General features: G+C 55.0%; 13 protein-coding genes and 1 non-coding gene across 14 annotated transcripts; 6 read left to right on the plus strand and 8 right to left on the minus strand.

Moving 5' to 3' along the window:
- Positions 1-206: 206 nt before the first annotated feature.
- On the plus strand, positions 207-2,321 carry PHSY_005266 (telomere maintenance protein; the record flags this gene model as incomplete). The annotated part of the gene is made up of 5 exons (XM_012335877.1): positions 207-216; positions 311-607; positions 949-986; positions 1,074-1,172; positions 1,257-2,321. 5 exons carry the CDS (start codon positions 207-209, stop codon positions 2,319-2,321), a joined length of 1,509 nt encoding a protein of 502 aa, XP_012191267.1.
- Positions 2,322-2,835: 514 nt separating this feature from the next.
- Positions 2,836-3,180, plus strand: PHSY_005267 (hypothetical protein; the record flags this gene model as incomplete). The annotated part of the gene is made up of 1 exon (XM_012335878.1): positions 2,836-3,180. One exon carries the CDS (start codon positions 2,836-2,838, stop codon positions 3,178-3,180), a length of 345 nt encoding a protein of 114 aa, XP_012191268.1.
- Positions 3,181-3,323: 143 nt separating this feature from the next.
- On the plus strand, positions 3,324-4,419 carry PHSY_005268 (hypothetical protein; the record flags this gene model as incomplete). Its single annotated transcript, XM_012335879.1, has 3 exons — positions 3,324-3,330; positions 3,504-3,610; positions 3,709-4,419. 3 exons carry the CDS (start codon positions 3,324-3,326, stop codon positions 4,417-4,419), a joined length of 825 nt encoding a protein of 274 aa, XP_012191269.1.
- Positions 4,420-4,659: 240 nt separating this feature from the next.
- Positions 4,660-6,645, minus strand: PHSY_005269 (potential Auxin Efflux Carrier protein; the record flags this gene model as incomplete). The annotated part of the gene is made up of 1 exon (XM_012335880.1): positions 4,660-6,645. One exon carries the CDS (start codon positions 6,643-6,645, stop codon positions 4,660-4,662), a length of 1,986 nt encoding a protein of 661 aa, XP_012191270.1.
- A 571-nt stretch (positions 6,646-7,216) lies between these two features.
- On the minus strand, positions 7,217-7,323 carry PHSY_007641. The gene has a single exon. It is a non-coding gene; the product is annotated as a tRNA-Gly (tRNA).
- A 716-nt stretch (positions 7,324-8,039) lies between these two features.
- On the plus strand, positions 8,040-8,742 carry PHSY_005270 (superoxide dismutase; the record flags this gene model as incomplete). The annotated part of the gene is made up of 2 exons (XM_012335881.1): positions 8,040-8,568; positions 8,651-8,742. 2 exons carry the CDS (start codon positions 8,040-8,042, stop codon positions 8,740-8,742), a joined length of 621 nt encoding a protein of 206 aa, XP_012191271.1.
- A 230-nt stretch (positions 8,743-8,972) lies between these two features.
- Positions 8,973-10,262, minus strand: PHSY_005271 (hypothetical protein; the record flags this gene model as incomplete). The annotated part of the gene is made up of 1 exon (XM_012335882.1): positions 8,973-10,262. One exon carries the CDS (start codon positions 10,260-10,262, stop codon positions 8,973-8,975), a length of 1,290 nt encoding a protein of 429 aa, XP_012191272.1.
- Positions 10,263-10,591: 329 nt separating this feature from the next.
- PHSY_005272 (cytomegalovirus gH-receptor) lies at positions 10,592-13,651 on the plus strand (the record flags this gene model as incomplete). Its single annotated transcript, XM_012335883.1, has 1 exon — positions 10,592-13,651. One exon carries the CDS (start codon positions 10,592-10,594, stop codon positions 13,649-13,651), a length of 3,060 nt encoding a protein of 1,019 aa, XP_012191273.1.
- Positions 13,652-13,732: 81 nt separating this feature from the next.
- On the minus strand, positions 13,733-14,692 carry PHSY_005273 (hypothetical protein; the record flags this gene model as incomplete). Its single annotated transcript, XM_012335884.1, has 1 exon — positions 13,733-14,692. One exon carries the CDS (start codon positions 14,690-14,692, stop codon positions 13,733-13,735), a length of 960 nt encoding a protein of 319 aa, XP_012191274.1.
- Positions 14,693-14,983: 291 nt separating this feature from the next.
- PHSY_005274 (hypothetical protein) lies at positions 14,984-15,958 on the minus strand (the record flags this gene model as incomplete). Its single annotated transcript, XM_012335885.1, has 1 exon — positions 14,984-15,958. One exon carries the CDS (start codon positions 15,956-15,958, stop codon positions 14,984-14,986), a length of 975 nt encoding a protein of 324 aa, XP_012191275.1.
- Positions 15,959-16,050: 92 nt separating this feature from the next.
- PHSY_005275 (sequence orphan) lies at positions 16,051-17,628 on the minus strand (the record flags this gene model as incomplete). Its single annotated transcript, XM_012335886.1, has 3 exons — positions 16,051-16,330; positions 16,454-16,710; positions 17,557-17,628. The coding sequence occupies 3 exons, from the start codon at positions 17,626-17,628 to the stop codon at positions 16,051-16,053; spliced, it is 609 nt and encodes a 202-aa protein (XP_012191276.1).
- A 77-nt stretch (positions 17,629-17,705) lies between these two features.
- On the plus strand, positions 17,706-19,451 carry PHSY_005276 (amino acid transporter; the record flags this gene model as incomplete). Its single annotated transcript, XM_012335887.1, has 1 exon — positions 17,706-19,451. One exon carries the CDS (start codon positions 17,706-17,708, stop codon positions 19,449-19,451), a length of 1,746 nt encoding a protein of 581 aa, XP_012191277.1.
- A 462-nt stretch (positions 19,452-19,913) lies between these two features.
- Positions 19,914-20,753, minus strand: PHSY_005277 (hypothetical protein; the record flags this gene model as incomplete). The annotated part of the gene is made up of 1 exon (XM_012335888.1): positions 19,914-20,753. One exon carries the CDS (start codon positions 20,751-20,753, stop codon positions 19,914-19,916), a length of 840 nt encoding a protein of 279 aa, XP_012191278.1.
- A 1,393-nt stretch (positions 20,754-22,146) lies between these two features.
- PHSY_005278 (DNA repair protein spr18) lies at positions 22,147-25,445 on the minus strand (the record flags this gene model as incomplete). The annotated part of the gene is made up of 2 exons (XM_012335889.1): positions 22,147-24,578; positions 24,656-25,445. 2 exons carry the CDS (start codon positions 25,443-25,445, stop codon positions 22,147-22,149), a joined length of 3,222 nt encoding a protein of 1,073 aa, XP_012191279.1.
- Positions 25,446-26,820: the final 1,375 nt, after the last annotated feature.

Raw genomic sequence — 26,820 nt, forward strand, 5'->3', positions numbered from 1 at the left:
TGCGCTTTTGCTGTATGATTGTTACGCCGCGTCAATGTCGAAACCGGAGCCGAGCTGCGCGGCTTAACCTTTGCGGTCGTCGATTCTTCCCGCTTCATACCTGGCCATCATCACTTCCGCTTCTGCATCGACTATTGCAACTAGGAATCTCGCATCCACGATCTCCTCGCAGCCATCGCATTCAATCTCTCATAACATTCCTCACCATGTCCGAAGGTAAGCCCGTCTGTCGCTGTAATTGTCACCACTGTTTCTCGTTGGGCGTTCCGTACTGACCTTGCTTGTCCTCCCACACACACGTCCGCTTCAGTGGATCGCAACGAGGACAACTCGCCCTATGTCGACAACTTTGACCGCGACGCCATGTCCCAAGACCGCGCCCGCTCGCGCTCGCCTGTCGCTGGCGACGCACCATCATCCGACCGCAGGGACCGCGACCGCTCCGATCGCAACGACCGTCCTCCTCGCAGCTTTAACGATCGTGCCGCGGCATCTCAGCACGCTGCTGTGCAAGCCGCCAGGAAGAGTAACAAGAACTGCAGGGTCTACGTTGGAAACCTTAGCTACGGCGTCAAGTGGAACACGCTCAAGGACTTCATGAGGGAGGGTGGGTAATCAGGTTGTGGTGTCTCGACATGCTATTTTGAATTACCGTGAGGTTCAGGCGGTCATCGATGTCTTGCTAGACGACATTCGGGGCGCCTACGCTATGCGCGTATAGACATTCCAGTGGAGCGAACTGGTCATTAGGTAGTGGACGGTGACGCGGATGGATTGCTGATGGGAAGGTTTTATGCTTTTGATTTTGGTCGGGTTAATTGGGGGCTTTCTACATCCTACAACGTACAAAACGTATTTGCGTTGCCATTCAACCATCGACACGCTACCTCATTCGACCATCGACGAACATCCACCGCATCTACAGCTGGCAATGTCGTCTTTTCCGAGGTGCTCACTCTGCCAAACGGAAGCTCGAAGGGTTGCGGGTAAGTCTCGATGTCCTAACAAGATCACGGATTCAGGTGCAGTAGGGTACTGACCCAACCCATCCTCTGCTTTGCTTTAATTCCGAGAACAGTATCGTCGAGTACAGCACACCCGAGGAGGCGCAAAAAGCCATCAGCGATATGACCAACAAGCAGCTCGAAGGTCGTCAGGTCTTTGTTCGAGAGGTACGTGTTCCGCTCGGCTACGTGTGCCCTGATGGACGATGAGAGCGACAACTGATCCATCTCCCCGAATCTTCGACATAACAGGACCGTGAGGACGAGGTACGATACGGCGGCGCTTCTGGCGCACCTCCTCGTGGTGGTATGCGCGGTGGCTTTGGCGCTCCTGGAGGTCGCGGAGGCTTCGGACCTCCCGGCCGAGGCGGCTTCTTCGGCGGACCTCCTCCTCCCGCCTATGGTGGCTTCGGTGCTGGCGCACCCACTCAGCTGTTCATCACCAATCTGCCATATGATGTCAGCTGGCAAGATCTCAAGGATCTCTTCCGATCGGCAGGCAACGTCACTCGTGCCGACGTCAACATGGGTCCCGACGGACGCTCCAAGGGAACCGGCATCGTTGCATTCGCCAACTCGAACGATGCTTCCAACGCCATCGCCATGTACCACGGCTACGACTTCCGCGGACGCATGCTTGAGGTGAGGCTGGACAAGTTTGCCGGCGCTCCTCCGATGGATGCTTACGGACGAGGCGGATACGGTGCTCCTCCTCGTGGTGGTCGTGGCGGCTTTGCCGGCGCATTCGGTGGTCGAGGCGGCTACGGTGGCCGAGGCGGATACGGTGGCGGCTACGGTGACCCGTACGGCGGCGGCTATGGACACGACCCCTACGCCGGTGGTTACGGAGGCGGATACGGTGGAGGATACGGCGACCGCTACGGAGGTGCGGCAGCATACGGCGGACGACCTGCTGCCCCTGGCGCAGCTCGTGCTGCAGCTGCTCCGGCACCTCCGTCGCAGCAGATCTTTGTCAAGAACTTGCCTTGGTCGACGTCGAACGAGGATCTGGTTGAGCTCTTCCAGACGACTGGCAAAGTGGACGAGGCCGAGATCCTGATGGAGGGCGGCGGTCGAAGCAAGGGCTCCGGAGTCGTACAGTTCGCCACGGTCGAAGATGCCGAGACGGCGATCGCCAAGTTCAACCAGTACGTCTACGGAGGAAGGCCGCTGGACATTGAGTTCAACCGTCGATGGACCAACTTCCGCACGGGCGGTGGAAGCGTCAACGGCGGAAACGACGGAGATGCCACCATCGCTGAAGCTTCTGCGCAAGATCTCGATGGTGGAGAGGCACCCGTGCCCATGCAGGGGTAAATTGCGATTGCCCGATCGACCAGCTAGAGGACTGCGTCTCAAAAAACAGCCTGTTCTGACTCCCAATGATCAGACGAGCTTTCGGATCATCAGAACGCTCGTAACCTCGCGAGCAGTCAATGTAATACTACCTTCCATTTGCCTCTTGCACACCTTGACTGCTCACGATTGCGGCTGAAGAGCGTGAGCTGAGAGCCTTGATGTGCGGTTGAGCTGGAGTGATCGGCAGGATGTCCGATTCTTGTGCTTGATACGGTAAATCGATCGGGAGCAAGCCGAATCAATTTTCATTCATAATTAATCGATCAGACAAGGCTGAAAGCGCGAAACCATGGGATATTGTTCCAACTGCAGAATGACGTGGTTTCGAGATTCTCCCACATCGCTGCGCTCCGCTCGTTCCTCAACGCTCAGAACGGTCTTTGGTTCGTCTGCGAATCGTTCGAATCCATGGCTTGGCTCCGAATTGGGATCTTGCAGGAGTACAAGAGACTTGAAGGAGTGATGTGCCGAGATGAAGACGAATTCAACCGATGAACATGGGCTGTCGCTTCGCAGCAAGGGGCGCTCCAAGGCCACGTTTCCGACTCAAGCGAAAGACGACCCTGAACCATCAAGATCCGAGAAGACTGTTTTGAACGAATGCACCTGCGACCGATCTAGTGCACACCATGCGGTACAGCCGATGCTTTTCGTCGACAGTTTATCGATCGGCCTTGTTGCGACGGCCATTGATGAAGAGAGATGCAGTCGATACCCGCCAACCGAACATGCGCTGTCGGAGAATGTTGAAATCGCAGGCACCATTGCGCACCTCGTGCATCCTTTCGCAAACACACAACCACACACCTCTACATAAAGAGAGGCAAACTGCATCAAAAAAAAAAAAATATTTCAAAGGGAGATTTCCAGGCTGCACGCACGCACCATCTGGCCGATCCAGAGAGCGAGGCAGGTGGACAGCCAAGCAAGACATCACACACGTTGCAGATCGCAGCGTCGATGCAAGGTGGGCCCAAGTCACAGATCGCTAGAATTTCACACACAGATCTTCTCAAAAGCTGTCGAGCCGACCGCTTTGCTGGCTGGCTGGGCATCGTCGACCGTATATCAGTCTGCTCGGCCATTCCGAACTGGCTTTCATCATTCCGACCAACACCATCTCTTTTCCCTTTTCCTCAGTGTCCATCGAAGGAAATCCACATAGAATAGCAATCATGTCGCACCTCAAGTACGCTGACGCTAAGTACGTCTTCCTCACCGATTTCGATGGTACCATCACTCTCCTCGTAAGTACACTCTGTCGCTTGAGCCTCGCCTAGAAAGCACAAAGGACAGCATTGCTGACGATCTCCATCTCTCATCAACCGAAAATGCAACTTCACAGGACTCGAACGACCACATGGTCGACACCGTCGGTATGGGTTACACCGAGCGTCGAAAGATCAACGTCGAGATCGTCGAGGAGCGAGTCAGCTACCGCGAAGGCTTCAAGCAGATGATCGAGTCCGTCCACCGCCCCTTCTCCGAGATGGAGGAGCTCGTTCGTCGCGATGTCACCCTCGACCCCGGTTTCAAGGAGTTCTACGCCTTTGCCAAGGCCAACAACATCCCCGTCATCATCGTCTCCTCCGGTATGACCCCCATCATCCGCTCCATCCTCTCCAACCTCATCGGCGAGAAGGACGCCAACGAGATCGACGTCATCTCCAACGAAGTCAAGTTCACCGACCCCGAGCAAAAGGGCAACACCTGGGAGCTCGTCTACCGTCACCCGGACAACCACTTTGGTCACGACAAATCGCTCTCCATCGCCCCTTACCGAGAGCTCAAGAACCGCCCTACGCTCTTCTTTGCCGGTGACGGTATCTCGGACATGTCGGCCGCACGTCACGCCGACGTGCTCTTCGTCAAGGACAAGCAGGACAACGACCTCGCCACCTACTGCCGTACCAACAACATCCCCCACCACATGTTCAAGGACTGGACCATCCCCAAGAAGATGCTCGAACAGATCATCTCGGGCGAACTCAAGATCGAAGACGTCGCCGGAAAGAGCTCCGACAATGGCGACTTCAAGCCCGCCTCCCAGGCATAATTGTCTCTCTCTCTCTCATCAACCCCTGTAATCATACCAATCTCACCTTCTTGACAATTTCCACACATGATGTAAAACCTCCAGACCGCTCCCACACGACACAACCACAAAACTCCGACCCAACTTCCACACCTTGTTCACCCGCCAAATCAGCATTTCACTCGACCAACGGAGACGCAACCTGCGAAGAAGTAAAAGAAACTGCATTGCTCCAACAACTCATCCAACCGCCGCACCTCTCTACCCCTTGTTCTTATCGTTCTCGGTGATCACCAACGCCGTCAGCACCAACAAGATCGTCGTCGGCGCAGCCAAAAACGTATACGCCGTGAAGATCGTCCTGGAAATCAACCTTTCGAAGCTCGGATTGCCCTGCGCCGACTGACTCGTGATCTGCGCCAACGTCAACGCAGGCGGCGAACCGATGATGAGGCAGGCGCACGCCACAAATACTGGGTCGTCCATCACGTTGCTAGCCGTCGCCATGGCGTACCACGCTACGAACGGTAGCAGGATCAACGGTGTCAGGATCATGCGTGATGAGATCGCCACCGCGATGGTGCGACGTTCCATCGTAGAGTCGGATGCTTGTTTGTTGAGCGCGTTCTGGAAGCGACCGGCTGAGTTGCGGCTGTTGAGGTCGGCATTGCGTGCAGCTTCGTCGTCGCCGGCTACTCGTCGTGAGATCGGTGTGGAGGACGGAGCAGCGGCTTGAGCGTACGACGACGGTTCCTCAGTGTATCGTCCTCCTCCCTCTTCAATGTCAGAACCGCCGCTGGAAGATCCGCTGTTCCAGGGATTCCACGAGCTCAAGCCTTTGCGCTTCGAGTCTTTGGCTTGAACCAGAGTCGACTCGCCAGACGCACTTGCAGACTCGAGCGACGTTCTCCTCCAAGGATCATCGGAATCGCTGCCTGCGGCGTTGCCATTGAAGGATTTGCTGCTCGAGCTGGGAGCGGTGGGTTGTGGACCCGTGGCGGACATCGATCCATCTCCGGCTGGGGCACTGGGCGGTACCGCTTTGGGAATGGAGCCCTGAGCCTGCTGAACCGCAGAGGCATCAGCCACGAAATAGGCGCCGAGCACCACCATGGTGAGTGGGATACTGCAGGCACCTGCCGTCTCGAGCGCACCCACGACGGGCTCCAATGAATCGATGAACTTTTGCAAAGGCGGGATAACAGCGACGACGAGCGAAATGACAGCCGCATACAGCGGAGCAGTCATGAAGCCACCGATGGCGTATAGTGGACGTAGCACGAGATTGTGGAACCACTTGCGCGTCGCCGTAGAGAACCTCTTCCAGCAGGAACGATTCTCACGGCTGTTGCTGGCGCCGGGCAGCGTGATCTGACCTTCCTCTTCGTATGGCTCCAGGGGCTCGTCCTCGACATCCGAGTCGGAGTCATCGCCGCCACGTGCACGGCTGTTGGTCATGCTGGCATCGGGCGAGTTGGGGAAGCTGCGTGCCCAGGCTGGAGGGCCGGATCGCTTGCGTTCTGGTCGGACACGCTCGCCTGTTGGTCTGCGAAGCGTGATCTGCGGGCGAGGGTGTTGAGTGTCGGTGTCGCTGATGGTGGAAGAGGGGCTTGGGTGCCCCTGGGCGTCGATGCTGTCCTCTGGTGAGGTATCCTCTTCGACGCTGCTCAGGAGTTTGGCACCGACACTCCAGCGGAGGAACATGCCGAGGGTGCTGAAGAGGACGAGATAGGTGAGCGCTCGACCGAGCATGCCATCGACAGTGTCCTCGGGCTCTCCCTGCTCATCCCAGTGGAGCTGAGGCACAGTGACCACAAGTGACTGCATGAGCGCAACAGGAAGCGAGTTCGAATTGGGCGAGATGGCGCAAGCGATTGCAAAGTTGCGCTGTGCTGGGGAGAGCTTGGCAGACCATGATAGTACGAGCGCACTTAGCGTCGAGACGACGGTGACAATGACGAAGCCCAGCGGCACGATGAAGAGCTCGGCGAGTCGAGCCGGGTTGAGTGTAAAAGCGACCTTCGAGAAAAGCAGAGCGGGCGTAAAAAAGGAAACGTTGAGCTTGTTGATCTTGGTCTGGGTGCGCTTGTCGATGATGCCTCTGCGTGCGAGGACAAAGCCTACGGAAGAAAGGATGACGACTTCGAGGATGGATGAGGCCGTGACCTTGATGAGGCCGATGATGGGAGCTCCGCTCTGACCATGCTCGAGATACTGGGCGGTAGGAAGGAGGAGTGAGTGCCTCATGTTGACGACGACGACGACGACGACGACGACGATGGAGCAAGCACTGCCACGGTTGGCAGGCTTCGATAGGTGGACTGGTCGAGTCCTTGATCACGGTAGCAGGCAGCCTGGCTGGATGGACAGTGAGGACGAGCGGTTGATCACGATAAGCGGTGAGGGACGAGCAGAGAGTGAGTGATATCTGAAGAAATATTCTCAAAATCGACTCAGCCCCACTCTGACTTTGACTTTCCAACGGCCAAAATCGCGCTGTGCCTTTGTCACAGCATACATTCCTAGTTTGGCGTTACTTGTATCCGCTTTGTTCGGTTCTTACATACTGGACCAGTGAGACCCGACTACTCTCTTCGAAGAGCACCCCTGACCTGCTGGAGGAGGCAAGCGTAGCGTGAGGCGCTCAAGTGGACGCCAAGACAAAGCTAAAATTGGTATCAGCACAAGCTTCCATTCGCCTCGATAAGCACAATGACGACCCAAGCCAGGCTTTTACTGGCGTGGAGGTTCAGCCTCGCACGTCCCTCGTCAAACCTGTGAGGGAGACGAGAAAAAAAAGGAAAGAAGAAAAAAGAAATGCATTGACGGGGACTCGAACCCCGGTCGAGTCGAAATCGGTAAAGACACGTCTTGTTCAGACGATGAGTTTGGCAACGACTCATGATACCCCTACACTATCAATGCTGGTATGTCCAAGCATTGTCATATTACACATATATAGTATCGAGACTTGAGCTTCAGGTTAACCTTTGTCGGCATCGAAAGAGAGCATCTTGTAACTAGAAGGACAGCCGTGAGAATGAGAGAAGTCACTTGTACCGTAACAATATGTGCAGGTCAAACCTGTCAAAACAACGAGATTTGGGATGGAAGAGAAAGCACGGGCCAACTTGGAACATTTGTTTCCCTCCGCAGGTTAGATGGCGTAACATGCTCGCTTCCCGAGCCCGCTTGCTACGATCGAGCAGCATCGAGGTGGCCGGAAATTCTCGCTCGCCTGTCTGGCAAAAGCTGCGACAATTCTTAGAGCCGAAGCATCCGATTGCGCAGCTTTTCGCTGAGAGTGGCACCCGAATTCAGTGCTTCTCCACTCGAATCACGCACTCACAACTTCTCTCTTTCACAAAAAGCAAGACGGAGATACCGTGCTGTGCTGTGCCGTGCCGCAGAGCAGATCCACAGCTGCCACTCCACAACCGCCTTTTTGCACTGTGTGCTATTTCTACACTATACCGCGCTCTTCCTTCTGAAACTCGGCTGAGTGGTGGCTCGTTCGCGGCCCAACCGAGAATATATACAGTCCTCTTTACAGCGCTCAGGGCCATCGTTCCACACCAACACCCCCGCCACACTTTTTCCCCGTACAACACACACACACATCACACCAACTTTTGCCCATCATGTCTGAGCACACCCTCCCCCAGCTTCCTTACGGCTACAATGAGCTCGAGCCCGCCATCTCGGAGGAGATCATGACCATCCACCACACCAAGCACCACCAGCTCTACGTCACCAACCTCAACAACGCCATCAAGGCCTACAACTCGGCCATCTCGAGCAACGACGTTCGCAAGCAGATCGAGCTCCAGAGCGCCATCAAGTTCAACGGCGGTGGTCACATCAACCACTCGCTCTTCTGGAAGAACCTCGCCCCCTCCAGTCAGGGCGGAGGACAGCTCCAGGACGGTCCCTTCAAGCAGGCCGTCGAGCGCGACTTTGGTTCGCTCGACAACCTCAAGTCCACCTTCAACGCTACCATTGCCACCATCCAGGGCTCCGGTTGGGGCTGGCTCGGATTCAACCCCAAGAACTCCAAGCTTGAGGTTGTCACCACCAAGGACCAGGACCCCCTGATCTCGCACCACCCCATCATCGGCGTCGACGCCTGGGAGCACGCCTTCTACCTCCAGTACAAGAATGTCAAGGCTGGTAAGTTTCAGAGATCCCGCTTTCATGAGTTGCACAACCTGGTAATCACTCACACCCACTTGCCGTTCCTTCGATTCTGCAGACTACTTCAAGAACATCTGGTCGGTCATCAACTTCAAGGAGGCCGAGGAGCGCTTCAAGGCTGCTCAGACCGATGCCAAGGCCCGTGTCTAAGTCAAACAACATCTTCGCTTCAAACGTGTCGTCATCCGTACCATCACGACGACGACGTGAATGACAAACAGAAATCAACCAAAATGTCCGCCAATCAATTCTCAGACTGCCGGTGCCGCTTGCACATCTCGTACCTTGCGACATACAAAAAATTCTGGCGAATAGTGATACTGCAGCATGCCGTTGAGCATGCCCGTATACGGTGTAGGTTGAAGCTCGCGACGTTCCTATCAGCAATGGCGCATGCAAAGGCGGGAACACCGGCAAGTGTCAGCGAATTCGGAACAGCATAGATCATGACGGTCAGGAGCGAATCTGGTACTCACCTCGAGCTCGAAGCCCATTTTTGGTAATAGCTGGATCAACTCGTCAAGCGTAAGCTCGATGCTCAGGCTCTCGCCCGACCCGCCTCGAGAGTTGCCCGAGTTTTCAAAGTGCCAGAGCAGCGGACCGGCGTTCATCCAGTGTCCGCCTATGGGCAGCACGTGGTTCAGCGTCTCGAGATAGCGCAGTACATTCTTGGCCGTGTCGATGAAGAAGCAGGTGGCCACAACGTGCCACGCTCGTGCCTCCTCGGGCTTGGAGTAGACCTCGCAGAACTCGCCTGCGACCATGCTGAACTCGCTCGTCTGTGGCAGTGACGATGGCAGTACGTCGGGGATGCGAATGGGGCGAAGCATATCGTCGGCGGTCCTCCAGTTGCTAGAGGAGTGCACGAACGGATAGATGACGTGCTCGTCAATCTGGCTCGACTTGTTGAGGATGTAGTGGGATGCCAGCAGCATGTAGAAGCTGAACTCGTTTCCTTGACACGAGTAGCCTTCTGCCGCGTACTCGAAAGCAAGCCGGCCCAGCCCTGCACCTGGAACTAGTACGCGAACGTGGCCGCGGTTCTCGAGGCCGATCTTGCCGTAGCGATTGGCGACTGCGTCCATCAGTGGGCCGTAGACGGAAGATCTTTCCGGCTCGCCTTCGCGGCTCCAATCTCGAACGAATTGCTTGAGTGTGCTTTGGATCTTGTCGATTTCATGACCCGAGATCTTTCTTCGCTTGCGGCCAGTTTTTGAAGATGAGCCGAGAGAATGATTGCCGTTGCTGCTGCTATTGCTGCTGTTGGCCCCGCGATTGGAATCGTGTCCCGCTTGAGAATCCTCTGTAGCTGCCTCTTCTTCATCGGCAAGGGGATCCGGACCGAGAAAGCCTCTAGACTCATCGGCGATTAGCGACAGCAAGTCGGCGTTGCGACGCATTCGATCATCGATTTCTTCCAACCTCGACTTGAATCCGCGTGACTGTGACGTTGATGATCTTGCGTTGGGCAGCTCCGGTAACGCCAGTGGTTGACCTACATCTGCGAGAAGCTGTTGATGCGCTCTTGGAAGCGAAAAGAAGGATCTGCGGCGTGCGTCGTTGGCTGAGAGGCAGTACGGAAGATAATCATCAAAGGCTTTGAGCACGTTGGCGAAATGGAGCTTTTCAAGACGCTGCTCTTCCTCGTGGGAAGCCGACCCCGCCTCCATCGTTGAATGCCAGAGTCCCGACGGCTCAATGCCCTGAAAACGAGATGGAGGTTGATGCTGTAGCTTATCTTGTCCAAGGAGGTCGAAAGCGTTCCCAGGTCAAGAAGAAACTTCTCAACCGAGATAAGCAATTTTGGCTCAGGGCCGATCCGACTTCCGCACATAAAAAAAAAAGCCGCTTCGAAATGAATTGCCGCCTCCACAAAGTCACAGTCACACGCTCTCGCTAAGGGTCCTCTCCAGCGTGGCCAACAAGTCATGATGAGCTGCTCGTCGAGTTTCCTGGCTTTTCTCGTCCATCACACCGATGCCCACATGACTCGTTTCGGATGAAGACCGACGACGAAAGCGGCGTAGAGCCGCTCCCATCCCAAGGCTCCACGGAACATCCGACAGATGTCTCAACCCATACATCCACCGCTACCAACGGGGACGCTTCCGAAACGAGCCGCTCCAATCGACTCAGCCACGAGACTTTGCGGCGGAAGTCATCGTTCCAAGACAGCCTACTCTTCTCTCATCCAGCCATCTCTGCAGGCGCTTCCAAATCAAATGGTCATAGACCGTCAGAGTTCAGTCGAACCCCAGATACTCCACACGATGCAGACAGTCCGGTTCTGCCTGACGACAGCAACGAGGAGTCGCCCATTTCGCATTCTCGAGAGTCAACAGTGGAGCCACCGGATTCGAAACGTTACAACGGAAACACGCTCGCGGCACCAGCAGATGATGATGAGGACGTGTGGGAGGACGAAGAGGAGAGCATTCGGATGGACGAGGACGGAAACATCATATATGAGGGTCCAGCATACGAGGATTCCGCCTCCGACTTCTCCGACGATGCTGATGCCGAGGATCTCAAGCAGCACCGACGCGCATATCGAGAGGCAACACAGCAATACCGCAAGAGTCGTCGCGCCCTGCTTCTTTCCGGCTTGTCGTCCCATGCATCCTCACCCTCATCCGAAGAGCTGATCTCATCCACAGAGAGAGACCACGCATCACCCAGCCCTGCAGCATCTCTTTACGATAGCGATCGTCGCACTGATGCACAAGAATCCTATTATCAGCCTCATCTTGCAGAAGCTGTCGACACCGCCGACGCAGGAGGTCGAGCTGACGGTTTGCGCTACGACTACGATTCCGGAAGCGAGAAGCGTCGCCGAGATGGTGCTACGGTCATCCCGCAAGCAGACTCGATTCAGATCAAGCGGGAGCCTTTGGAATCTTCCATAGACCATCGAGCGCTGAATCACGAATCGTTCAGTACGCCGAGAAGTGCGCTCTCAGATCCGAAAACGCCCAACGGCAGGACTCTCGGGTCAGAATTGATGAATGGATTCGCTGTCGAGCAAAGACCTAGCCGTCCGCCCTCTTCGCCACGGGCACACACCTCGCCACTCTTCCATGCGCACGTTTCAACACCTACGACTGCTCGCAAAGTCGATGCTGCGAAATCGGAAGGACTCAGGCATCATCGCTCTGCTCGAGAGTTGGCACCATCTCCGCTCATCCTAGACGGCGACGCATACGAGCCCCTCGAAGCCTACATGACTCCGAGACTGAGCATCGCTACGCTTCACGAAGATGCATTAGCTGATCACCCATCCGGGTCTGAGCAAACCCCCTTCGCTCTTCAAGAGCCCTCGAACAAGGTCAAAGAGTCCAAGCTAGATCCTGCTACCGCTACGAGTCGACAAGACAACACTCCCTTCAGCTTGTGGGACTATCTCAAAGAGGAAGTCCTCGCTACCGACTTTGATGCAACACAAGAGATCAAGTGGGAAAGGGTTACCAACTTCATCTCGATCCCCTTTTGGATGGAAAAGATCATCCTGTTTGGATTCGTCGTCTGTCTCGACTCTTTTCTCTACACCTTTACCATTCTGCCGCTCCGCTTCGGCCTCGCTATGTGGACGTGGATCGGCAACAGCATCAGATGGCTCCTAGGCGGACAGAAGCGGTATCTCCATTCCTCGCAGAAGTGCGACATTCTCAAGATGCTCCTCATTGTACTCAGCTGCGTAATCCTCTCACGCATCACCGATGCGAGTAAGATGTATCACTCTGTACGAGGTCAGGACGTCGTCAAGCTCTCCGTCATCTTCAACGTGCTCGAGATCGCGGACCGTCTCTGCTGCAGCTTTGGACAGGACTTGCTCGACTCTCTCTTCTCCCGCAGCACACTCGCACGTCGCAAAAATGGCAAGCAGCCCTACCTTCGACCTATCGGCTTCTTCTGCCTCGGTCTCTGCTACGTGCTCGCCCATACGCTTGTCCTCTTCTATCAGCTCGTCACCCTCAACGTGGCCATCAACAGCTACGACAATGCCCTGCTCACTCTTCTGCTCTCCAACCAGTTCGTCGAGATCAAGTCTAGCGTCTTCAAAAAGTTCGAAAAGGAAAATGTCTTTCAGATGACATGTGCCGACATTGTCGAGCGGTTCCAGCTCACCCTCATGCTCTCGGCAATTGGTCTGCGTAACCTCATCGAGTTGTCGGGCGGCTCGCTCGAGCCTTCGTCGAGCCCTCTCCCCGCGAGCTTCACCGTATTTCCGAGTCTCAGTCTACTCGAAACAGTCCTCACACCTGTATGCATCGTGCTAGCCAGCGAGTGCATTGTCGATTGGCTAAAGCACGCCTTCATCACCAAATTCAATCACATCCGACCCGCCGTGTACGGTCGATTCATGGACGTGCTCTGTCGCGACCTTGTCGTGGGAGGGCCCTCGACCAAAGCGAACAGCCGCAAGCATACCTTTGTCGATCAGAGTCCCATCATCAGCCGTCGTCTCGGCTTCGCAGCGCTTCCGCTAGCGTGTCTCCTGGTGCGGCTCATTCTTCAAATCATTGGCATGATCGGCGATACGAGCCACATCGACGAGTGCATCGCGCCTGTCAGTCCGCGCATCTCTGAAACAGGGTGGATCGGCGTAGTTGCTCGCAAGCTAGGTGCCAGCGACATCAACAACGATTGGGTTCGAGCCTTGGATCTATTCGTGCGGGGCTCCGCATGGGCGCTGACCCTTGTCATCGCTTGGGCCTTTCTCGTCGCGATCAAACTTCTCTTGGGCACAAATCTCGTCAGCTTCGCTTCTCATCGCTACGCCTCCATGCACGAGCGTGAGAACGAGGAGACTCTGAATGCCAGAGACCGAGCGCCGATCGGGACGAGCAAGGACGAGAGGAGTTACGACAAGTCGCTCGGCCGTTTCATCGATAAGCCGGACGACGATGCGATCCGCATCAAGCTCGATGGCACACACATGGCGCCGACGTCAAAAGAGCGGGACAGGGAGAATGACGGAGGTGTGCAGCCAAAGGTCAAGAAGGAGAACTCACTCATGGAGGTCAGTCGGTACAATATGGTCCGTTCACGCATTTGGTAGCTAGCCATCATCAAAATTCGAAAGATTGTCTTGCAGTCTTTGATCTAATGGGGTGTTCATGTGTGTGTAAAGGCGTCGCTTCTACTGCTGTTTCCGTGCAGCCTGTTTGCGATTCTTGATGCTGCCGTTGCTGGCGGTGTTCTTGCGAGCAGCCGATTTTTCGCCTGGGGCTGCCACGCCACCAGTTGCTCGGGACTTGGGCTTGGAAGCTGGACTCGCCGTCATCGATAGCAGCGTCGCTTTCTCGGCGAGCAGCATGGCACCCAGCAAGAGCGAGCAGAACGTTCGCACCTCTCCGTTGCTCAATTTGTCCAAACCCAACGAGTCGACGACGGCAGCGACGATGGGAAACTGAGCAGGGATCGAAGAGCTGGTGAGAGACAGGTATACGAATCCGAGAGCACCCGCGCTGAAGATGTCGTTCGTGCCTTGGAGCGGGTGTTTCACCCATGCCGGTGTGCGAATTCCCCATTCACCCGTGGGAGAATCGAGATTGAGCAGATCGATGAGCAGAGGCACACCTCCTCCGATGATGGCTGCGTTGAGGATAGCGGCGAAGATCGAGCTTGAGACTTCTGGTGAGGGGTGTCGCAGAACAGGCTCGACACCCAGATCAATGATACCTTCTGCTCGAAGGATGCCGTCCAAGAGTGCGAACGAAAGGTCCATGAGCGTGCGAACGGAACCTAGATCCTGCGCCTGCAAGAGCAAATTGCCAAACGGCGATGCATCGAGCAAAACGTGCACACCTCCGTACAACACCACGACAGGCCAAGCCGACAACAGCGGCGATGGAATACCCAGAAGCATTCCGCTGATCACGACACCTCCAAACATGAGGATCTGATTCAAGAGGAATCCCTGCCATAGGGTCAAGCGGTACCTGTGACTACCGGCGACCTGACGAGTGGCATGACTGACCCTTGCTGCGTGCACCAGCGCCAACGCTCCCACAGGTAGCAAGGTGGGGTGCAGCGGCGATCGGGACCAGTACTCGAGGCTGTTGCCGACGGATGCGAGGGCCAGAGTGTCCTGTATCATTGCGTCGAAGAGGTATAGAGATGATGGATTGCAAGAGATAAGAGCTAGGGGTCAGACTCAAAGTGCACTTGACGTGTGTGGGGGAGGAAGAACTCGGCAATCTAATCGGACACGACACCGGCGTATTTTCACAGCTGGGAGCAGGCGGTTCGGGCGTGTCGCGCGTCTCGCGTGCCACCGGCTCAGTCAAATGAGTCTGAGATACAGTCTTTTCGTCGTGCAATAGGCAAGATGATGAGGGTATATAATCGGTACTAATCTCGGTAGCGTGTGACATGATGCAATGGTGTATCAGCGCGGATAGTCCCGGTTTCGCTTTTCATCTCGGTCACGGTTGGACCTGCGATCGCGATCGGATCTGGACGATGTGTGCGAGCGCCTCTCTGTGTGCCTGTCGTCCCGAGGACGGTCACGATGGCGATCTCGATGGTGGTCGCGGCTGCTCGGAGGGCTTTTGGAGCGGTGTCGATGTGAAGAGCGTGAGTGATCAGAGTGCCGATCGTCTTTCTCTCTGCGAGAGTCGCGCGAAGAGGTCACAGCACGGGAGCGCGATTCAGAATGTCGATCCTCGTGTCGCCGACGGTCGACGTCTGCGGATCGACCATTGGAAGGCTTAGGACTTTCAGCCTTGGACACAGGAATGTACTTGTAGTCTCGTCTGTCCTTGGGACGATAGCTGCGTGACGACGAGGAAGATGCGGGCAAGCTCGAGGCAGCACCAGGTCTTTCCTTTGCACCGAGACCAAGCAAAGCTGCACGCTTCTTCGGTTCCGCAGCCTGCTGAGGACCCTTGCCACCTTTTCCAGCGCCCATACCCTCTTTCCACCCCATACCTCGCAGGAGAGCCATGCCGAATTGATCGATGGGTGTAGCTGCATAGTCATCGAGCGTCGGCGCTTCCGGTCGCGAGTCAATGTCGTGTTGCAGAAGGTCGGATTCAGACTCCTGCTGAATGATCAGAGGCTCGCCCGATCCGGAGGTTCCGACGCCTTGGCCCGCCAAGAGAGCTTTGAGCGCTTCTTCGTCTGTGTCTGCAGCATTTGTGTTGTTGGGAAGCGGAGCAGCCGAAGCATCAAATACCTCGACACGGTCCGCGTGTTTTGATACCTCGTTCTGCGAGGAAGCGTCCGATCGCGATGATCTTGGCTGTCGCAGCTCAAGTCCTCTCTTCTGTGCTTCTGTGTTGATGGAATCTGTGTTCGTGTCGCTCCTGTCGGGTGTTGCCGATGCGGATACAGGCACGGCGGAAGAATCCGCACGCCGCATCGACACCAAGGGACCTAACGCTTGGAGATTCGAGGCTCGGCCCAGGCGCTCTCTGCGATCCTGTCGCCAGTCGAGGTTGGATACGACAGGAATCACACGTGGAGCTGTTGGCGTTGGGGAAGGTCGGCGTCCCTTGGCACCGTCACGGCCGAACGAGACGATCTCTTCTTGACGCCGACTGGACGACGAAGCGTTGTGAGCATCGTCGTCGTCGTCCGAATCGTCAAAGGCACGCGGTCTGGTGGGCGGCTGACGATCCTTGTTTCCAGAGCTGTAAGCCATACCGAAGCGATGCGGAAGCTGAGCTTGGCTTCTGCAGGCTCAGAGGAAGAGATGGTGGTGGTCACGGTCGTGTTGATTCTGGCACCAATGCTGCAGGGTCCAATTGAGTGGAGCAAACTTCTGAATTACGTAACCCTGACGCCTCGTGTGGCAGAAGACAATGTTGTGGAGCTGCATTCTGGTCGCATGGTCCACCGAGATTTCCGAACGTACCTGAACTTACAAGCTTGGTGCATCTCGCCGAATCCGTGGCCGTGGACAGAGGATGGTGGCTTTGGGCGGCGGTCCACTCGGCAAAAGCAGAAAACGATGCGGTCACGGGAGCAAATTCGAAACTGAGCAGCGCAACGTCGATCATGCAGAAATCTTGAAAGACGGCCCGACTCGACTCGAAACACGAATAAACCGGAGAATTTTGGGTGCCAATCTTTTCGGGTGAGCCGGTTGAATTGACGTGTTCGGTGAATTCCCTGGGCCAAACAAACTAAAAAAAATTTCCTTTCGGTTTTCCTTATTGGACAGGCCCAAGCCTACGGCATCTCTGATGCGACGCATCCGTGTGCACGGTACACGGTAATGGTGAATGCCAATGGTCGCAGCACACAGAGCAGACATGTGAGAATCTCAAAAGTCACCCAGCTGCACGAGATAAGGTAGATTGATGGGTCAAGTGACTAGTACGGCCATGATAGCATCTCTTGGGGCGCAGCGGACCGATGTGATTCCGGCGGAGGGCATCCGAAAAGAGGGAGAAGCTAAATTGAAACGAGTTTATGGATTCGAGTCAGCTGTAAGCGAGCGTCCAATCCCGCGGCTGTCGGTTGGTCGGTTTCGGCTGTTCCTGTTGGGTCATCAGACGAGCCTGCATCTCAGATTGTGATCGTGGAACAGCGAGTCGACTACTCCAGTTGATCCTGCGTCCTTATCAAAGTCCAATTAAAGATGGGCCACACCAGCGAAACATGCATGATTGGTCGAATTCTGAGGGCGAACACCCGCGTTTCCGCCCTTCTGCCCACATCATTGCCACTGCCGCTGTGTGTTTGCCCTCGGCCCCCCGCCGTTTAGGCTCACACCCTCCCACAAGCGCATACAGTTATCGTGACTCGTGCGCCCACGGCCAATGCACCGTGCAATAGAAGGCAACACACGGACAGACAAGGTCGATATTCCTGGCTGAACCAAATAAAGCATGAAGAAAAGTTCGGGCGCGCTCCTGTCAAAATTTGCACGCTCTCCTCCGCACAAACTTTTTGCCCTGGCCTCGTCGTGCGACTATTGGTTGCCTGTGCATCCCCTCTGATCCAATCACTTACTTGTACATATACCCACTTATCGTCGTCGCGTCGTCCTTGGTCTCCCTCCTCCTCATCCTCATCCTTCCCCATCTACCCCACTCCGCCTCATCCTCCGCCCTCCGTTCAGCCCAAGTCGCTGTGTGGGCTCCAGGCTCCTACCCTTCACCATGTCTTCTCTCGACGTACAGCGCACCGGCGCCCCTGCCCCCGATGTCGATGTCGATGTCGAAAAGACCTCCTACCCGGCTTCGGACAATCTTGAAAAGGCTTCCACTGATCAGGTTGCCCTCGAACGTCTCGGAATGAACGAAGACTCATCCGACGGTCACGTCCAGCGAAACCTCAAGCAGCGCCACCTCTCCATGATTGCTCTGGGCGGTACTATCGGAACGGGCCTGTTCGTCGGTGTCGGTGGAGCTCTGTCCAACGCTGGCCCCGTAAGCACGCTCGTCGCCTACATCATCATGGGTGTCGTTGTCTATTCCATGATGATCGCCCTCGGTGAAGTCAGCACTCTCCTCGCCGTTCCTGGAGGTTTCACCCACCACGCAACTCGTTTCCTGGACCCCAGTATCGGCTTTGCCCTCGGCTGGACCTACTGGTACTCGTACGGCATTACCATTCCTACCGAGATTTCTGCGTCGGCCATCGTCATTCAGTACTGGGATGTCGATCACTCCATCAACCCCGCCGTTTGGATTTCGATCCTCATGGTTCTTGTCATTGGTGTCAACGCCCTTGGTGTCAAGTACTACGGTGAAACCGAGTTCTGGTTCTGCCTTATCAAGGTCGTCGCGATCATCGTCCTCATCATCACCTCCCTCGTCATCGACCTCGGTGGTGGCCCTAAAGGCGATCGCATCGGCTTCCGCTACTGGAAAGACCCCGGTCCCATGGCCCAGCTCTTCTGGAGCCCTGATCCCGTCACCGGCAAGCCCACCGGCGGCATCAGCGGCGCCACCGGCCGCTTTCTCGCTTTCTTCAACGTCTTTGTCAGCGCAGCTTTCTCCTTCGCAGGTACCGAGATCATCGGTGTAGCCGTCGGAGAAACCGAGAACCCTCGCAAAAACGTACCCAAGGCCATCAAGCGCGTCTTCTGGCGTATCCTCCTATTCTACGTCCTCGCCATCTTCATGGTCGGCCTCGTCGTTCCATACAACGACCCGAGGCTCCTCAACGGCGGAAGCGATGCCAGTGCCTCCCCTTTCGTCCTCGCCATCAGCAACGCCGGCATCCGCGTGCTCCCGCATATCATCAACGCCGTACTTTTGACCGTCACTTGGTCGGCGGCCAACTCGGATCTGTACGCATCTTCCCGAACCATCTATGCGCTCGCTCTCGAGAACAAGGCGCCCGCTTTCCTTCGCAAATGCACCAAGGCCGGTCTTCCCATCTGGTCGCTCGCAGTCACGTCGCTCTTCATCCCGCTCGCCTACCTGTCCTGTGGATCTGGAGGAGCCGAGCAGGCATTCGAGTACCTCTACGATGTGTCGGCCATCAGCATCATCATCGCCTGGATCGTCATCCTCTGCACCTATGCCCGATTCTACCACGGACTCAAGTACCATGGCATTGCGCGAAAAACCTTACCTTACACAGCTCCCTTCCAGCCGTACCTCACCTACTTTGGCATCTTCTTCCTCTCCATTGTCCTCCTCTTCGCCGGCTTCACCGTCTTCCTCAACGGCCAGTGGAGCACGAGCTCATTCGTCACCACCTACATCTGCATCCCTCTCTTCGTTGTCATGTGGCTTGGCTGGAAGTTCTACCACAAGACCAAGTTCGTTAGCCTCTCCCAGATGGACTTCGACACTGGACGCAGGGAGATCGACGACAACGAGGAGGCCGAGAGAATCAAGGAGTCCCAGCTCGAGCGCTCTACCATTCAGAAAGTTTGGGACTGGGCAATGTGAAGCTTCGACTGGACCGACGCCCCGCATCTCGTTTCATTGTGCTTGACGTTCTCGCATGAATATCCATGCTCCTATACCGCTTCTCACGAACATGATGAGCAACATTCTTCTGTCACCTGTACATCTTTTCATTTTCTCCTGCATTGTATTATTAGGGTCGTTCCATAATCAAGTGACTTTACCGTAACGCGACTGTCTGTGTCGGCTGTGGACGTTGCGCGCTCTTGATTCGCGATCCGGCCCGACGTTCGCGGCAATGCAAGTCTGCCGCGCTGCCTCCCACGCGGAAAGTTGCGTTGACCCTTCTGACTGTGACGGAACCGCTCGCAAGAATCTCTCCTGCCTCGATATGACGGTCAGAGCGGTACAATCCTAGTGTGATTGAGAGACTAGAGTCAACAGAGCCCGCATTAGTGCTTGGTGTTCCTGTTCTTTGCTACCGTATCCCCATCTGTACTGCCTTCACAGATACCAAAAGTTGACGCTCGCGCTCGTGCTCAGACTCTGCACGCAGTGATACCAGCCCTGCGGGATGTAAAGTACATCGCCGGGGCCGAGCTCGGCGACAAACGCATCCTCTGATGACAGGGCAGCGGATAGCAATGGGCGATCCTGCGATGCAGACAGAAGCTCTCGCTCCGATCGGATGGCCGAAGTGTTCTTCTGTGGCCCGCTTTTGTTGATGTAGAGGTACGGAGCCAAGGAAGGGCTGAAGAGGTGCACCCGCTTCTGACCCACCACCTGTGCAAACATGTTCTCGTACGGATCTCGGTGAATGGGAGTGTAGGTGCCTGCTGGTCCGATCCAGACGTTGCTACGCCATTGCTCATTCGCTCCTTTGGGTCCTGCTTGTGTGTGTGGCAAACCCGGAGCTTCTTCGGCGAGAGCAGGGACCTTCGACAGCAGATCGAACTGTGCTAGATATCCCACTGGCTGCTGTTCCTCGCTTCCTTGCGACCAGGGGATCTTGCGTTGGATGAAGGCATCGAGAAAGAGCGAGAACGGCATCTCGATGCGGTCCCACTTGCTACCACCGGCGTTGTAGCCCACATGGGGCTGCGAGATCTCGACTGGTACGATCAGATCCGACGTAGCAGGTCCCTTGAGACCCTCGAGCGTCTCCTGGCCATCAGGTCCAATGGACGACCATGTCTTCAAAGCGGGCCATACGACCCTGTCTTGAGAAGCTTGAGTCGAGAGAAGACCCTGGAAGTGACCTGGTCGTCCAGGCAGCTGGTAGCTGTTCACGAAGCGAGTCGCAGACAGACCATTTCGTAACAATGGCAGTGGTCTGACGGACATGACCGCATCGCCGAGCGGTCAACGATGGTGTGGTGAGGCAAAGAAGTCAACGTCCATTCCCCGCCCCTCGAGTCTGTCCAGCGTTTCGTCTTCCAGGATCCAATGATTAGATTCCATTGAGGCCCCTGCATCGCGTGTCGACCAGCGAAACGCTGTACCTGCGCAGGTGTGTTGAAATTTTCACCAAATACGAGAAGCTCGCCGAAAAAGAAATCAGAAAAATATTTACAATCAAGGAAAAAGTCCGAAAACTTTGTTTTGACCGGTCCCCGTAAGTTTTCGTGACCTTGACATTGTGAATTACGTTACTTTCGGACGATGTTCGTGACGAATAATTCAGGACAAATAGCTCGACGAGGGTACACACTCGCCGTAACTCCTTACACAGACCAGCTAAGCGTTACGGAACTGTTGATTTTGTCCGAAGAGACACAATAGCATCGTCAAAGCAAATTCGCAACTAAAGAGCATGTGATGCCTGCATGATGAACATATTGGCAATTTACAAAAAGCTAGAATAATATTTCGCGTTGCTAAAACCACCTTCATTTGAGAAATTTTGCCAATCTGATGTCATTCTTTGTAAAGATCAAAGCTTCGACACTCAATAGACTCTGACTTGCTGGAGTGCTCATTTTGTATAACCTCTCGGAAATGAGCGATCTTTCTCGATGCCTGAAAATTCAATCACATGAAATAGTCGGCTGGTCGATCTTTCGCGACGAAACAAATTTCGCAAGATTGAACTTTGTAAAAAATCTGAGATGGTCTGCTGAACGCAAAGAAATGTTTTGTGCTCATCTCAGTAGTATATTGCATGACAAAACGGCCAAATACACGAACGATACAATAAGTCGCTGTCTCTAAAAACAACAAAGCAAGTTGAATGTGTCATGTTCAAAGAAGACGCTCAGTTGTGAAGCCTGACCACAAGGCGATTGCATTCAGCTCGTACTTTGACGTTTGTTCGATTTGCTGAAATTGTTATTCAGATCCAAAAGACGGGTCGATCATTACGAACAATTCGGGTCACAATAAGATTCGAAGTGTTTGACAAAATTTGGAAGGCTCTACTACAGCTTCGATCAAACCTCGCGGCCATATTTTGATCCTATGAAGAATATCGACAGTTCTGATGTTCAGAGTCGAGCTCAGATTTTCAGCTTTGTCATCTCAATTTTTTTTGAGTCTGCCATGATTATCTGTACTCGTCCTGGTGCAGCAACGTTTGCCTCGAGGCTTGTTCGACACACATCTAGACAGAGCGCCAACGCCGTACGTGTCCTTGTCTCATCTCTGTCACTCCTTCATCTCAAGGCGGTCGTTTCACACAGAGAAGCACACAGGCACGTGCGAGACTGACAATGCAGCGGTGTGCTTTCAAAGTATCAGATCAACATTGCGAATCAGTACCGACATTATCGAGACCAGAAATGGAAACATAGCCCGAGTCATCAGGTACAGACGAGGTCGTACCAGCGACAGCTTTGCTCGACCAGCTGCACGTACGAACGTGTACCAGCGACGCGGGTGCACAAGTGCTATGGGTAGCATCGCTCGTGCAACTACTATCGGGCGGGGAAATGGGTCTATCGTTGAGCAGGAACTTCGGCGGTGGTGGCATAGTCGGTGTCGGCTTCGGCGACTCTTTATCTTTGCCGCCCGACGAGGCACTCGTGTTGACATGCTGCGCGTTTCTGTACTCGGCCGGCGAGCCAAAAGGCGAGAGCAGAGCCATGTCTCTCGAGCCGGAAATGTCGTAGCTGCCACCGCCCAAATCGGCAGCCATGATGCTGTCCAGAAGCTTTTGAAGCTCTTCCGAATCCTCGAAACTGGAATTCGCTTCGGTGGAGACCATGCTCGCGATGCTGATCAAGCGTTGCCGCGTCGAAGATGGCAGACGATGCAAAGGTGATGTGCGGTCCGACTCCTCCGCCTCCATGATACCGTACAGGTCGCGTGGTGTGCCGGTGTTACTGTGGTGTTCTGGAGTCTCGTGCTTCTTGTAAGGCGAGGAATGCAGGCTGAGCGATCCCGAAGAGCCAGAGAACGTCTTGACAAGATTTGAAAGCGTCTGAGTGGCTTCGCTCATCTCCAGGAACCCAGGCCGTTGAGGTGGGAAGGGTCGCAAGGAGACAGGTGCATCGTGCGCCGTACGGCTGCTAAGTGGTCCCTCATCCATCCACTCTTGCTCTTCGGCTAAGTCGGAGTCTTCGGTAAAAGCGACAGAAGGCTGCTTCTGTAGCCTGTGCACCCTTGCGGATCTGTGTGGGGAATATTTGGGCAGGAGCACTGTCGTCGGCGGACTGCGTATCCTCTTAGAGGTGGGTGTCCTCGTTACGGGATGGGGAGACATGAGCTTCCGTAGGCCTGGAGAGTTCGGGGGCGAGTCTGTGAAGAGGATCGAAGTGCCCACCGATGTGATACTGCCAGTCTCGTCTCTGATGCTGGTGGAACGCAGACGCTGTCCGTACGAGCGACGCGAGACGATCACTTTACCCGAGGGAGAGGATGTTGCCGAGCTTTGAGAGCTGATCGTGCTGGCTCGACTACGACCGTTGCGAGGAGGGATAGGAAGAGACTGTCCTAATAAAGACGCTGGTGGCCGACGAGGAGATAGCCTGCTGGACGCAGCTGGAAAGGCTTGACTCAAAGCGACACTTGCAGCTGTCAAGGACATTGCTGCAATGATGTTGCGCTGCGGCGGAAGTCCATCGCCACCCATTGTCGGCCACGTTGGCATGGTGGTGATGTCTGTGGCTCCGGCGTCGCCACCGAGACCTGACCGCGCGACAACGGGGAGCTGAAGCTGCTTCATCCATGGGTGGCGGAGATCAGATATGCGTGATTTTGCATCATTTGACGGCTGTCTGTCTGACTGTGTGAGCTTGGAGCAACGTTGTTCGGAAGGCTTTGCGAAAGCATCAGGGATTGTCGGTCGTCGCTTGAAGACAGCCTTTCCTGGCGGTCGGATTGGGATCTTTGTCGAGGGCAGCTGGACACGATCGAGCTCAACGCTACGACTCTTCTGCGCCATCGCTGTCGAATCGAGCACGCGAGGAGAAGCCAGAGATAGAAGATCTTCGCTGCATCTCGCTGTCTGGCTTCGCTCAGCGATTTTTCCTCCGCCGGTGTCAGTAAGGTCACGATTCACCACATCCTGTGAAGTGCGCGACGGCCACCATGGCTTCTCCATTTCCCTTATCCTCTTACCGAAGGCGCTGAAAGGTCGTCGTGCCAGTAGCTGAAGCGTCTTGAGCTTGGAGGTTACGGGACCTGCATCGATTTCTTGCTCTTTGGCCACAGCATTCGATACCTGACTAGCGTCAAATTCTATGGCTGGTCTGTCAGGATGTGTGGCATCGCTCGGTTGAGCGCTATCGACCCACTCGATTTCCTTCGTAGGCGGCAGTACTTTCGTGGGTGGCTCGAAAAACTCAGGCGAGAGTAGAGCACGTGTAGGTCCTGGGAAAGCAAGGCTCTTGCTGTCTTGTGACTCTCGCGATCTGAACGAGGAACGAGATCGGGGCACGGGGGCCATGAGGCGACGATCACATACGACTGCTGCCGCGAAGTCCTGACTCGGTGCCTCTGAATCGCTTAGACCATCCCGGCTCTTGCGTCCATCAGCATCAATCCATGCGTCATCCTCCGCCGATCTAAGCGGAGCCAGACAATGCTCTATGGCGACACCATCAACCGTAAGCATGCCCCGTCGAGTTCCCGTCAGACCGCGCGTGCTGGAAACCTTTCGAGTCCGTCTTGACGGCGTGCTGAAATGATGAGAAGTGTCAGCTCGACGTCGGTCTGAAGCAAAAGCATCGTCTACGGCATGAAGGGGGAGGGCAGTGCAACTCACATAAATATACGGATGGAAGCGAGACTCGTAGCGTTTCTCAAACCTCCATTCCCCTTCTGCGGAGTGATCGACTCTTTCACGATCTCATTCGAAGCCTTCGACGTCGTCTGACAGCTTTCCTCTGAGCTCTTTCGCGGCAGAGCGCTTTTATGCAGCTTCTTGGCAGCGATCCCGATCGAATGAGACCAGTTGCCCAACGCGGATAGGGTGTTTTCTTGAATCACGACGACTTCGGGTACAGGTCCGACGGTCATGTCGACAGCCTTTCGAAGCTCTGAGTTCCGAGACTTTGACCGCTTGGATGGTTGAACGGGAGACATGCTGAACTTACTCTTGAGCAAGTGATCCGATTTCTGGCGACGGCACGGCGTTGTGGGATGCAGAGGAATATCGAGGTCCGCTGCTTGGCTTATGTAGCGTGGCATGGTGGATACCCTCGCCTTTGCATGAATAATTGCGGCGCTTTCAGTGGAAACGGTGAGGCAAGAGCCATCCAAGCCATGATCGGCCTCAACTCTAGTGACTGCGGCAGTGTCGGGACGACAACGCTCTTCAGGGATCGGGTGGACCCCAACAGTGCGGTTCAAGAAGACGGGACTCGAGATTCGTTGGCCCCTGAGAGTGGAGATGGTGTCCAGAGACGTACGATTTGTGATCGGTGTGGCGCAATCGGCGCGGAGCAAATCAAGCGACTTGGAGCGAGGCGTGTACGGAGGCGTGTTGTCGGGACACGGTGGCGCGGGCCGCTGGTAGACTGATCCATAGATGATGCGTGTGTCAAACGTACTCGACTGCGCATGGACGTGCGAAGGCATGATGCCGATGAACGACATTTGCACGTGGTCAAAGACGGGGAAGGAGGGTGTGAGGAAAGATGCGACACGAACGAAAGTGAGAGAGGTGAGTGGAAGCAAGCGTTTCTACGAATCTGACAAGACGATATACACTTAGACGGTTACCTTCCTGCTGGTAGGCTTTCTGGTGGGAGGACAGCGGCACACGAAGCGTGCCTGCAAGTGTCAATGTGAATCACAGTGGCAACATTTTCTTTGGCTCAAGACCGCCATGGGGAGGGGAGACTGGGGCTTAATGTGACCGAAGCAAGAAACAGGCATCGACAAGTGATACGATGCAGAAAGCCTCCAGTCGATGATTCAACACGAAGGTGGATGTGAGATAAAGACAAAGTCGGGATTGGCTTCATATGATCTCTCGAAAAAACACAGGCCGAGATGTCACATGAAAGAGGCGCCACGCGGTCATGCTGTAGGTGAGCAATACAAAACTTGCATAGATCAGGTAAGTTTGCGGAAGTTGATCGTGTGTCTGAGTGCATTGCTGCATTGTTGCCGGCTTGGCCCTGGTGAGGGAGGAAAGGAAAGTGAGTGGGAGTTGAGCGAAAATTGAGGGTCCATGTCACCCCAACGACCTTTTGTATCCGGCCAGTGGGTAGACTGGTGGCTGCTGTCATGTCTCATGTCGAGCGTCCGTAATGTGAGCCAGTGGTGACGCGCATGGTCGAGATCGCTAGAGAGCCACCGAGCATCACCGGTCCAAATTTCCAAGAGATATGCATGGCGACACAAAGCCGGTCATCGTCTACTGAATCTAACTCAGAGACCGGGGGTGCAAGGTATGCAGATGCACGAAGCTAGAGTGCTTTCATTCACCGATCGTTGCAAGCATGCACACTGGAAATATGACCGACGACGTTCAGGGCACGGCGAGTGACCCGACAGACTGGTTTCGGCGTACGCTCGGCCAAGATTGACAGGAAACGCGCCTTGTTGGCATTGTTCTTCTTAGCGCATGGCGGCAGATCCAAGATACCCACCTACTTCATGTCACAGCTCCCGTCTTGACAATGTAGCTGGCGTAGATCAATACCATTCAAGCGCATTGTCTTGGCGGTCCCGTCGAAACATCGGCAATCGCGATGGAGGAGCGCGTTCGGAAGAGTGACCGGGATCACCGGAAAGACGTGTTGCGCGGTCGCCAATCGACTCGACGGTTCATTCGAGGAACAAGCTGAGAAGTGTGCGGGGAATCTCAAAAGCTGTGGACAGCTGCACCCGACCACGAATCGCTCCGACGCACATCCTTAGTCAAAGCACATGTACCCGTGATAATGTTGTGACCATAAGAAGCACTATCGTTTATTGCTATATATATATATATATATATATATATATATATATATATATATAT

The sequence above is a fragment of the Pseudozyma hubeiensis genome, assembly GCF_000403515.1.
Source record: "Pseudozyma hubeiensis SY62 DNA, scaffold: PHS47, whole genome shotgun sequence".
NCBI classification, from domain to species: Eukaryota; Fungi; Basidiomycota; class Ustilaginomycetes; order Ustilaginales; family Ustilaginaceae; genus Pseudozyma; species Pseudozyma hubeiensis.